This window comes from Lampetra planeri, chromosome 3, assembly GCF_965212315.1.
Source record: "Lampetra planeri chromosome 3, kcLamPlan1.2.h2, whole genome shotgun sequence".
Taxonomy (NCBI): Eukaryota; Metazoa; Chordata; class Hyperoartia; order Petromyzontiformes; family Petromyzontidae; genus Lampetra; species Lampetra planeri.
Window position 1 is genome coordinate 23,446,065 of NC_136109.1, and position 12,598 is coordinate 23,458,662.

Consider the following 12,598-nt stretch of genomic DNA (forward strand, 5'->3'; position numbering starts at 1 on the left):
AAATCCTTTATATTAAGTTCGCATGCTTGCTTGCTTGCTTGCGCGCTTACGACCGAGCAAATCTTTCGGTCTTTTTTTAACCCACCTCCCGTGATCCAATCGAGCTGACATTTTGCACACAGACTCGTTGTGCGTGACAATTTATTTTCGTGAAAAAAATTTCCGTAACTTTACACTTTTTAGGAAAAAAAAAATTATATTTAATTACCAATTGCTTAATGGTGGCAGGCACTCATCTGACCCATAGGTGGCAGCCATCTCAAGCCAGATGACGAGAGGACTCTAGCCGCCACGCATATAAAGGATTTATAGTGAAAAACTTTGTTTTTACGGGTTAATTTTTTGTTGCTCAGTTGTTTTTGTTGGAGGGGTCGGGGGGGGGAGGGTTGGGAGGTGGTGGGTGGGTGAGTGGGGGGAGTGGTGCCCTCACCGAGTGGACCGTGATGAACCGGCTCCGTGGCCGTGGCACGGGTGCCTCCGTCTCCTCCGCGTTGCTCGCCGACGGGGCCCTCTTCTTCCGTGGCCTGGGGACTGGCGGCACCGTCTCTGGCGCGGCCGTCCCATCTAACGAGCAGAGGGACGGTGGGCATCGTGAGAAACGATCCGCGCTTTCCATGATCGCCGTCGTCATCTTCATCATGGACGTTGCCGTCGTCGAGAATTGCGAAAACGATCAGAGAATGATTCGTCATCATCATCATCATAGGCATCATTATCAACATCATTGAGGAGCAGTGTATTACAGCATGGGGAGGCTGTCATCCAGCCGTGGATTGGCAAGGGGCTGTAATTTAATTATTATCAATTCAAAACAATGCCATCTTACAATATATCCCTAGTGATTTAACACCCTTAAATCACCACGCTCTCTCTAAAAACACTCACAGTCCAGTTTTAAAGGCCACGACGACGCAGAAATAAGGAATGAACCTTCCGGGAGTGCTCTCGTCAGCCGCGAGAAACGCAGTTGATTGAACGATTGGTCATTTTACCCAGAGGACCTCACTCAAATCGACAGGCTGCCGTAAATTGGGAGTCATTTTGGCAAAAAATCGGAGGCAATTATTATTTTAAAGTGACCATTTATTGTTATTGGCAACGTTGTTGTGTATGTGGAACACGTTCAACATTGCGATCAAATGCACGTGGAAAAAAAAATTCAAGTCTGTAGCCTTGGCATGAGGTGGGCATGGCGAGTGATAATACTGCAAAGAAGGCCACACTCCAATCACTTCTCCCCTCCCACCTTCCGCCCCCAAGATATTTAGATGGCCGTTATATATCAAAATATATTTTCGCGATTGTTTATAAATAAAACATTTCAACTGGTTAATAATGGTTATTGAAGTAGGCTTCATTTATTAGATACTGTAAAATTATGCATGGCGATCCATACTGGTTTTATAATGACCCTCTTGGGTTCTTCTTAATGGATACTTGAATTTTGTGAACGCAATGGCTTCACATCTCACAGAGGAGAGTGTTGAAATATTTAAGTGATTGAGATTAGTGGAAGACGTGAAGAGGCTTTGAAAGAAAATGCTGCTTTCTCTCTATCATTTTATTTGGCGTATCTGTCTTAAAACTGCATTAATACGCAATTGATCGTTTCTCAAGAGTATTAAGAATAATTTTCCGTCTCCGAAATGTTTAACTGGGCGTGCTATCGATGCTGTACACAGCCATCTTCATTCATTCATTACGCATAGCCAGCGAAGGACCGTTGCGCCAAACGTGTGACCGCTTGCGACAGCATTCGCGTTAACTGCTCTTGCCGGCATACACCGGCGTCTCGAGTAATTTGTTTGATCCACGGATTACGGGGAGTTGGGGGGGGGGGGGAAACGACCACGTGGGCGGCACCGTTCCTTTGAGGATCGTCGTCCACTTCGAACGTCGCCCGCCAACTGAAGTGCGCAATTTGCTGCTGGAGTTTGCGCATCAAGACGGGGCGACGTGTTCAAAAAGATCGAACCAAGCAGTCTTCGAGGAAAGAAAAAATTAACCCGTAAAAACAAAGTTTTTCACTATAAATCCTTTATATGCGTGGCGGCTAGAGTCCTCTCGTCCTCTGGCTTGAGATGGCTGCCGCCTATGGGTCAGATGATTGCCTGCCACCATTAAGCAATTGGTAATTAAATATAATAATTTATTTTTTTCCGAAAAAGTGTAAAGTTACGGAAAAATTTTTTTTCACGAAAATAAATTGTCACGCACGAGTCTGTGTGCAAAATGTCAGCTCGATTGGATCACGGGAAGTGGGTTAAAAAACGACCGAAAGATTGGCACGGCCGTAAGCGCGCAAGCAAGCAAGCGAGCGAACGAACTTAATAAAGGATTTAAAAATGGCGAGAAATTCTGGAGCCTACGTAACCACCGGCCTCACTCACTCTGTTTGTTTTGAGACTCTTCCTCCTGCAGCCTCTTCCTCTCAAGTTCTTCCAGTCTCTTCCGCTCCTCCTCCTCCTGCCGCTGCTGCTGCTGCTCTTTCTTGATCTTCTCCCGGTAAGCCCCCAAGATTCGCGTGTACCTCCTCCGAGCCAGGAAGCAACGCACACCTTTCACGAGAGAGACACCGACAGCAAGGAGCGATGAGATAAAGCCAACTGTGCTTATTGAGCACAGCGTGCCTGATGCTGAACAAATCGGCACAGGACAATACAGTAAAACAGACTTCGTGGTTTGTTTCCGGATGAAAATAAAACAAGTGTTTCGTTCATGAACGCCTGATATCATCGGGCCCTTCTGTACGAGATAGTGTTTCCCCTTCACACTCTTAGGTTTTTTCGGTAAAGTCACGTAGGTAAAAAATAAAATTAAAAGTTAATAAAAGTAATAATGGAAATAAAATAAAATAATAAATCACGACGTTTCGGAGGCAACACAAGTCTCCGTCATCAGGTGGAACCGTCACAGCTAAAATTACTGCATCACTTGATGCAGTAATTTCGTCGTGATTTATTATTTTATTTTATTTCCAGTATTACTTTTATTAACTTTAAATTTTATTTTTTACCTACGTGACTTTACCGAAAAAACCTAAGAGTATGAATCCTTGCAGTCACGAAAGCTTCAAATATAGAATTTTCCCCTTCACATTTGTGAGTGTTCTCCGGGTGCTCTGGTTGACCTCCCACATGTATAATAAACACTCCCTAATTGGTCTGAAAACATCTTAATATATAGAGGACTGCAGAGCAATTGTTGGCGCCAGCTCACCGCGTGGCAGCCTTCCAGCTCGTGTCTGTGGTTCCTCGGTGATTGTGAGATGCACACCTGTCAACCATACGGTTTACGCCATATTCTTGTACAGGGAAATTTTATTTTCAAGTCCATACGGCGTACATCCGTTTCAATACGGGCAAAAAAAAAGGGTTTTTTTGTTGATTTGTTCGTGTTTCTCTTTTATTTCTTTGGGTCTTTCGGTAAAGTCACGTAGATCGGTTCAAATAAATTAACAAAAAACTACGACGTTTCGATCGCAACACGAGCGGTCGTCATTAAAAAGAGGGGGCGTTTCTCTCCTGTGATGGGACTTTGTAGGATGAACGTTGAGATTTATAAGGGCACGGGTGACCAATAAGAGCTGAATGGGTCTGTAATAAGGTAGGCACTGATAAGGGGTTGACAGCTATGGAGATCAAATTTGCATGAATGACGCTCGATAGAATCAATCAGTAGATTTTTTTTCTCTTCTAGACGAATGTTATCCAGCAGTTATTGTTTAAGCGAGCAAACGACAGGCCAGTTTCAAAATTTTGGGTCTCATCAGCAGCGTCAGATTTGTTAAAGGTATTCCCGCTGGGTTGCCAGATATTATCGGCACGAACACTACCCCTTTGTATTGGGGCTCCGTTAGCACAAAAAACAATGTTGTATAAAAAGCCCATTCAGCGCTGTTGTAGAACATTACTGAACACTGCTGATGACAGCAATAAAGTCAAAGCTGATCCAAAATGCACTTGCTTAAACAAATGCTGCTGGATAATATGAGCCTGGAAGACCAAGAGCCTGAAGTTACAGCTCATACAAAGTATGATAGTAATATTTATATGAATGTCCCACAACCCACATTTGACCAGCATGGTTACGTCTAGAGCAGTATGGAGTAGGAAGGCCTTCATCCAGCAGTACAGTGACAAAGGGCGGCTGGAGATTATTATTTAATGTTCCCCCACGTGACTTCATGCATTTTATTGTGTCATCGTTTGTAGACTCAATGTCCCGTTTACCTTTTTGTAGAACAGTTGCTGCCCTCTGGAGCTCATTCAAAAGATTCGCGAGTTCCTCCTGGTGCCGGTACTTGAAAAAGACTTTTGTCTTTCTATACGCGCACACACGCAGACACAAAGATGCACGCACATCGAAAAAACCCAAACACATTGCAGTGTATAGGTAACTCAGGACACTGAAGCTCATGTCAGAAAACGTAGCTGGCAATTGCTGAGATGCTTTGTTTAAAATATCGGCCACCATCCAACGTTAAAAACAGGTAGTTTGTTCCGAATATATAAAATAAAACTTCCTTTTGTTCCCCATCAGCAAGGTTAAGCCTGTCAACATTGACATCACAAAGTGTTGTGACATCATATCATCTGCAATGCATGACCACTCGTGTGCATCTCCTGTCTCTCATCTCACATGTCTTAGTTGGCCCGCAGGCTACCGGTTGATGAACCCGTTCCGAAACAAATGTTAATCGAATATATTTTTCTTTAAATCACCGAGTCTGCAAGAGAGCTGTTTCCACGGCCAAAACGGAAAACCCAAAGCCAGTCGAAATGCTCATAAATGGGCGTCGCCGATTGGCCGAGGCGTGCCGAGCCCCACTTACGAGCGCTCCGATTGGCCGAAATTGGCGTCCGCGTACATAATGTAAACACATCGATAATTAATCGAAATGTTAACGTTAGTCCAAACCATGAGGTTCCTATGTGAGGCAAAACATGAACTGAAAAACCGTTAACCGATGTCACTGTTTACTGAGAGAATTACTGTACTGAAGTGTCAACTGACAGTGGAAACTAAAGAGACGTACCCAATCTGCCATGCTTCCAGTCCCGCTTTTTTCAAAATCATGTTACAGCTGCAACAAAAAAAGTGAAAACAGTAACGCAAACACGTCATTAGATGTAACAAGGGGCATGGTTCAATTAAGAAATGGGTGAAAAAATGTAATAAAATTTAAGTTGAAATGAGTGCAAGGAGAATTTCATCTCACAAAAGGCCAATCGGAACCAATGATGGAAATTCTACATTGACGTGGTAGAGAGATGCCTCTCCCCAGGATAAGGGAAGACTTACGGAGGCACACATGAAACGCTTACCTCTCCTTGTTCGGTGGTAGACTTGACTGGAGAATGAGAATTCCGTATCTGTAAAACACGGACGGGCCGCAGAACAGTAGTCATCGGCAGTGCACCACGAACCCGGCGGGCCGAGCTCAACTCCCGGCCACGGCTGACATCAGTGCCGAGCGATTTCTGCACCGGTGGCTGGGCACCGAATCCTTCACAAGCTCTCACCGACCCGTACGGTGAAGTATGGTCAAACAACCACAGTGACCGACTCGGAAAGTGGAGGCTTTGCTCCAAGGGCTGTGAATTCTCCTCATTATAATCATCTATAACATATTTTAATTGAGTATTATTTAATTTTACTTACGCTCGTATTTTATACGTAAGCATATGCAATCAACATGTATTTTATCAGATATTTTTGCAGTTGTGATGGTGCCCTTGTAAAATAAAAAAGGGATTTTTGTATATTTCAGCTTCATGGAAATTCAGGTTTCCTTGTTAAGACCAAAGGTGGGTTTTTGTGTTAGCAGCAACATTACAAACGTTTCCTATCAACACGAACATGTCAGCGTTTGTGTTTGTTCTTTTCGTTGATGTACCACCCCATTGTTTACACCCCTCAGCCAGTAGTAGACATTCCTCAATTCTACGATGGGATGGGACGAGTCTTATGCGCAAGACAACCTCATGATGACTTCCCCACAACTTGGTGCTCGGTTTGTATCCACTCCGGAGGGACGAAGGGCTAATTTGACCCCGAACCGACATTTGAACTTGCTAGCATCGAATGGCAGGTTGTGCCCCCTAACCACAGTGTGCTACCTGGCCAGTATGTTTTCTTCTGTCAAAGGTTATTATCCAAGTAAAGGCTACTGCTGAATGAAGGTCTCCCCACACCGCGTGGGTCTTGGGGGTCATTCGATCAAACGTCACCATTGCTAATCAGTGCTGGTTGTGGAAAGTGGGCAGTATACATGTACAATGCATCGATACATTTTCACTGCACTGCCCTCTGCTGCCCACCAGGTAGCCCCGCAACCCTTACGACCTCTTGTGAATAGTGGTCACCATCCAAGCGCGATCGAGGCTCATCCATCAGAGATCTGACGAGATTGGTCGCATTCCAGGCGATTTTTGTCAGAGGCTTCTTATCCCCGTCGTTACCTGCTGACAAACTCCTCAAAGGAGGGCCTCCAGGAGAAACCGTCTTTCCTTATTCTCGTCGTCTCCAGCAGCCCGTTGCATCGCAGCTGTAAAACCAACAAAACGAGTTTATTTCGGGGCACATAACTCGTAGTAAAAACAACGATGCTCTGGATTTAACAACCAAAGGACCTGTGGGGTCCATCACGGTGCTACAGGAGTGCATTTCAACCAGTATAAAAGCAGATCGATTGAGGACATGGTAATTTAACTGACGCATTAGTGATGATGTTTTGCAGTGGATTAGGTATATAATGGCCATGTCGGAGACATTGAGACAACACTGCTGAGACCCCGAGTTCGAGCCCTGGATCTGGGTGTCTTATGAACTCGCATCATGCTGTGTAGGTGAAACAACATCCTCAAAAATAACCAGGCTTGAGAGACTTGTTTTACTCTCGATTATCCGTGGAAAAAAATGTATCCAGGCAGCGGATGAATCGTGCTCATTCGTACCTGCCTATTAAATCGTGAACGATTATGAACGATGATGGTCACAGTATCCGCCTGCAGGAATAAAAACTCGGAGCGACAGGCAAAAGGGCCACCCCCCCATCCCCCCACCTGATTCTTGACCATGTCCATGTCAAAGCGGTCGGCTGCCTTCGAGTCGTTGGGCTTCACGCAGCGAATGAAGTGCGGATTGGACGATGACATCTTCTCCATGAGCACGGACAGCGATTGCTAAAGGGGGACGCAGACACAGGGAAGTAAGGGTTGGACACCCGCCCTAGTTTTTTCCCAAGGGTCGTCATTGATTTCTCCAACAACGGATATTGAGTCACGAACAAACCCCTCGGGTCAACGATGGTTACACAAACCGATGTACATTTTAAAACATCTTTTTCAACCTGTTGAACTGCTGCATCATGGGAAGGGAGCTGGTGCCATGGACTGCTGACAGGAAGATTTGGGGATGTGTGGAGATGTGTCTTCCTCAAGGACCTTCAAGCTAGGGTTTCCACCCATCCTGGTTTTCCCAGGACCTTTCCTCTACTTGCAACAGCTGTTCGGGGAAATCTGTAAATCTTGCGGGACAAAAACATTCCTAGGCATTTGTCAGAAGTGGAATTAATACACCACTCAAGACAATGAATTGGCATTTGCACGTAGTTCTTCACTCCTACGGTGTTGTCAGATATTCTTCTTCCCATGACATATCCCGTTTTTTTGTTCCTTAGGAAGTGGGAACCCTACAGGGTGAGCAACTCGTGCAAGTTGCCACCATAAACCAATAATTATATTGGTAAAAAGAACTCGATAAAGCCCAACTCGAGGCCAAACGCACTGGTGATCAGGGCACCATGAGGCGTGTACATGAGTGAGTGTGTATGTGCATGCGTGAAAGACAAAAAAAGTCGAAATGCTTACCCTAAACTGAAACCCGACCGTGGACTTGCGTGAGTTGGCGTTTACATCTACATTTGCCTGGGAAGACAGTGGATACACGGACAATGTTACACCTTGCTAGGCCATAATGAGTTAATAATTCATTGCATAGCATGTAACTTATTCGTGCATTTATAACACTTCATTTGACGTCGCCTTGAGGCTGTAGAGATGAACATTATCCAATTTCAACAGAAAGAATGAGACTCATTCAATATATGTGGGGCAACATCGGAACGGCTTTCATTTAAACTCTCATATTTTTAATTGGCTTAAGCGGTAACTCCAGTGCTGTCCCTGCCACTGCTGCATGATGATGATGAGGATTTATAAAAGTATTGTCTACTCAGCGATTGCATCAATAGATGTCTCTTGTGAGCAATCACAACCGACCAATCGTTACTTTCAATGCATGTGCCGCCTCTTCAGGTCAGGTCACACCCGCTCCTTAAAGCAAACTCACATTTTGTAAAAAGTGACATTTTTCCTCCTGAATGTTAGTGCATTCATATGATTTCTCACACTACGTTTAACACTGGTGTTTTGAGCGGAATGACAAAAATCTTGCAAAAATCTCAAGAGTATCACGATTCTTCATTTCATATCATAAGTATGGAGAGGTACCTGCGCTCCTCTTCGGAGCATCAGTGTCCCTGTCCGGGAAACGGTTCCTGTGAATATAAAACGATGGAAAACCAGATATGGACCTCTGTAGTTTGACAGCTGTCAGATTAGCGTGCGCGGTCATGTGACCACACTCGGTAATCGAATAAATTAAATAAACGCATACAAAACATTGTAATTTTTGCGATGAATTACAAATGTTGTATTGGATCTTTTAAAAACAATCTTAGCATAAAGAGCACAATCAGTACTGCCATGCATCATCAGATTAAAATGGTTGTACACAATTTTCCACTGAATGTTACTCTTTAACTTACACATAACATATATACCAAAATTACCAAAACTAACATCTTAAATTTAGTATTACGGATTTATTTATTTATTAATAATATGAATCATATCTGCATATTTTCATTATGTATTACATTGTTCTGACCTCATACTATATGTGTACTACATTGCTTTCATGACTTAGGTCTACCTTGAAAGCGAGAGACCTTTACTAGTCTCACTTGGTTTCATAATAAAGGATATTCATTGATCGATATAAAAAAAGACCCGACACCAGCACCAACAAGATTCTACGTCAACGTCAATGTGAATATTTCTCAAACACCTCCGTGCTTTACCACTGTGTGGGTTTATGCAGTGGTGTTGTACAGGCCTCCGATGTGTTTCCGCGTCGCACCGTTTGTGGAATATTTCACTCCACGTGTTGGAAACATTTTGCAGGAATTAATATTCAGTGACTACGCAGTATTTCCCGAATAATTATTATAATCACGCAGTATCCACTGAATATATATTAATGTCAAAACAATGTCAAACATATTCGGTGAATATTCAATTCCTGAAGAAGCTTCCAGCACGTGGAGCGAAACGTCGGCCATCAAACCGAAAGGAAAAAAAAACACGCGGCACGACCCGCTCGGTGGAGCGTGCGCCGTGCCAAGCTCTGCTTCGTGCCCTCTCTCACCGGCGAAGATCTGGCTCAGGAGCGGGATCTGGCTGTGCACAAAGAGCTCGCGGATTTCCGACGGCAGCGAGTCCCGGTTCTTCTCGAGGAAGCCGCTGGCACTGTACGCCACCTACAGGAGAGAGCGCACGCGGAAGAATCAGAATCAGAATGGTCTGAATGGACGCTGTCTTTCCGACAGACCTGTTCTTCACCTGAGGACGGCTGCTTGCGTTGTGGCCGAAACGTCGTGAGAATTGTATTTTATTATGTTTTATTTTTATCATTTTATTATTTCCCTTCTACGCGACTTTATCGAAAGAACCAAGAAGATGAATCCCTGCAGTCACGAAAGCTTTAAATCGAAGTATGTATGCATGTTGAACGTCTTTCGCACCGTACGTGGCCAACTACACCAATCCCACGAGTTCATTCTAACCTCATCACTGTTCACAACAGAGGAGGCGACGTCGCGCGTTGTTACCTTTCCGGCGTAATGGTTGACGGCAAACATGGTGTCCGAAGTCCTCACCAACTCGTAGTGTTGGTTCTTCCCGAAGCTCTGGTTCAGTTTGTCCACAAAGGTTTTGTCTGTGCCCTTGAAAAATAAAATAACAGTCGCACCCAGACACGTGCAGCGTAAAACTTAGCCCACGGAATTGCGCAAAACAGGGGAGAAGGAACAATGCGCGCGATCTTCAATCGCGAGGCGAAAGCACTTTCCCACCAACCTTGCTGCAGAGAGCAATGTTCGCCGCACGGCAGTCAATCCGATGTTTTAAATTCTCAGAGCTGGAATTTGGTCGAATTTTAGTGCAGTTTAATCACAGGTGGCCGCCAGGACTCAAAACCCAGGTTTCTCAGCGGTCATCAACTCAGTGCTCTGGCCTTCGAACTACTCGGCCACCAATATTTTTTTTTATCTATTTATTTTATATATGTCGGAGGAAATTAGAATACCAAGGTAAACACCACACATACACGGAATAAAAATTCAAGCAGACAACCAATAAAGCCATAATCCACCCTACTTGCTATACTGTCTCATGCAGGAACCTCATGCACATTAACTCTGCGCAATTCACAAAAAGTGCTTCTTTCTCAAGCACTGAATTACAGTGGTGTGCCACCAAATCCAGCTAAATTTAGACCACTACTTAAATCAGATGACCTTACAGTGCTGGAAAGTCATAGATTAAGATGGGCTTAAGTAGCTCAGAGGTCAGAGTGCAGCGCCAATGCCACGAAGCCTCTGGGGTTCGAATTCAGGTTTCAGCCGCCTATGAATTAAAGCGGACTTTCAAGTGTAGCGAGTTGATGGCCTTAGCCCGATGACCGATAACTCCACACGTAAATGTATATTCAACATTTTATTCTTCGAATTACTTAATTTCGGCAGAATTCCAGCTCTGAGAATTAAAATATCAGTGTCGGCCTACGACAAACATTAATCTCAGCTCTGGGCCACACAGTGTGTCTCGCACTGCCCTCTGCGAGACTCCCGAATGGATTCTTTGTCCCCGTAAAAATGATGCCGAATGTGCACCGGGAGTGAAATTGGAAATAAAATGACCAAAATATCTTTAAACGGCTGAGTCAGGAAGACCCAGATGTGCAACAACTTTTGCACTAGGTAAGCGAGTATTTATCCTTACCCGCGGGAAATGGCTCTCCTCGTCCAACAGTGTCATGATCCCAATGGGTTTACCCAGAAACAGATCCTGCAAGGTCAAAAATGTCAACATTATAAACATTTTTACACTCTTGAAAAATACTAATATACTTGAAAAAAATGAGGCAATCTTTTGTAGAAATGGCTTTATTATCAACATTTTTAAACTTGATATATAATAAAGTATCATTAATCAAATTTAACATGCACTGATACTGCAACAGTAATGCTAAACATTAAAACGTTATAAATCGATTCATATTGAGGACTACCGTACCAGAAGAGGCTTGTTGTCTTTGAAAGCCACAGCATGACACTCAATGCCCTCTTTTTTGTATTCATTCAGCTCCATTGAGAAAATAAACTGCACAATAAAAAGAGAACAACATCACAGTGGCATTTAAATCTTCCACCGTCGCCATCTTTCGCGCCAAGAAAAATACAAGTGTACGGCAATGCACTCCGCGCTTAGTGAGTTTGCAATCAACACGCGATTGTGTCCATGTCCGTGCCACTTCTACACGGCGAGTGCGAATCGTATCCGCGTTAAACGCTTCTCCATTTTTATGTACGGCCCCTTTCGTCAATCCCCTGCTGGATGCCGGAGCTACCCCCACGCCGTACGGCTGGTGGGGGGTTGTGTGACCACACCTCACCACGCCGTACGGCTGGTGGGGGGTTGTGTGACCACACCTCACCACGCCGTACGGCTGGTGGGGGGTTGTGTGACCACACCTCACCACGCCGTACGGCTGGTGGGGGGTTGTGTGACCACACCTCACCACGCCGTACAGCTGGTGGGGGGTTGTGTGACCACACCTCACCACGCCGTACGGCTGGTGGGGGGTTGTGTGACCACACCTCACCACGCCGTACGGCTGGTGGGGGGTTGTGTGACCACACCTCACCACGCTGTACGGCTAGTGGGGGGTTGTCGGACCACACCTCACCACGCCGTACGGCTGGTGGGGGGTTGTGTGACCACAGCTCACCACGCCGTACGGCTGGTGGGGGGTTGTGTGACCACACCTCACCACGCCGTACGGCTAGTGGGGGGTTGTCGGACCACACCTCACCACGCCGTACGGCTGGTGGGGGGTTGTGTGACCACACCTCACCACGCCGTACGGCTAGTGGGGGGTTGTGTGACCACACCTCACCACGCCGTACGGCTGGTGGGGGGTTGTGTGACCACACCTCACCACGCCGGTCACTGCGGGTGACGGGTTGTCTCAGGAGCATAGATGCTCGAACGTAAAAACACTATTTAGTTTTTATGCACTGCCCTCTGCTGCCCACAAATGCAAAGCGCCTCTTGGGCACAGCGGTCAACCCTCTCAGCCAGCGTTCTGCACTGATTTTCAGACGGGGGGAGAGGGGGGTGCGGCAACTTTCTCCGATAAGACCGCAGTGCGAGGGTTTACCACACCGCCTGCAAGTGGTGTGTTCACA

The 12,598-nt window shown here is 45.3% G+C and overlaps 1 protein-coding gene across 3 annotated transcripts in view; it reads right to left on the minus strand.

Annotated features, from left to right (window-relative positions):
• LOC144741727 (myosin-IIIb-like) overlaps positions 1-12,598 on the minus strand; it is a 44,341-nt gene that overhangs the window by 11,332 nt on the left and 20,411 nt on the right. For all 3 annotated transcript variants that reach the window (XM_078624234.1, XM_078624241.1, XM_078624247.1), the window contains exons 12-24: positions 11,424-11,510; positions 11,130-11,195; positions 9,959-10,072; positions 9,496-9,607; positions 8,517-8,563; positions 7,875-7,931; positions 7,068-7,187; positions 6,465-6,550; positions 5,328-5,375; positions 5,039-5,086; positions 4,233-4,324; positions 2,391-2,558; positions 431-564 (exon numbers count right to left, since the gene is read on the minus strand). In XM_078624234.1, the coding sequence (XP_078480360.1) occupies positions 431-564; positions 2,391-2,558; positions 4,233-4,324; positions 5,039-5,086; positions 5,328-5,375; positions 6,465-6,550; positions 7,068-7,187; positions 7,875-7,931; positions 8,517-8,563; positions 9,496-9,607; positions 9,959-10,072; positions 11,130-11,195; positions 11,424-11,510 (1,179 nt within the window). The remainder of the gene's footprint in view (positions 1-430; positions 565-2,390; positions 2,559-4,232; positions 4,325-5,038; positions 5,087-5,327; positions 5,376-6,464; positions 6,551-7,067; positions 7,188-7,874; positions 7,932-8,516; positions 8,564-9,495; positions 9,608-9,958; positions 10,073-11,129; positions 11,196-11,423; positions 11,511-12,598) is intronic.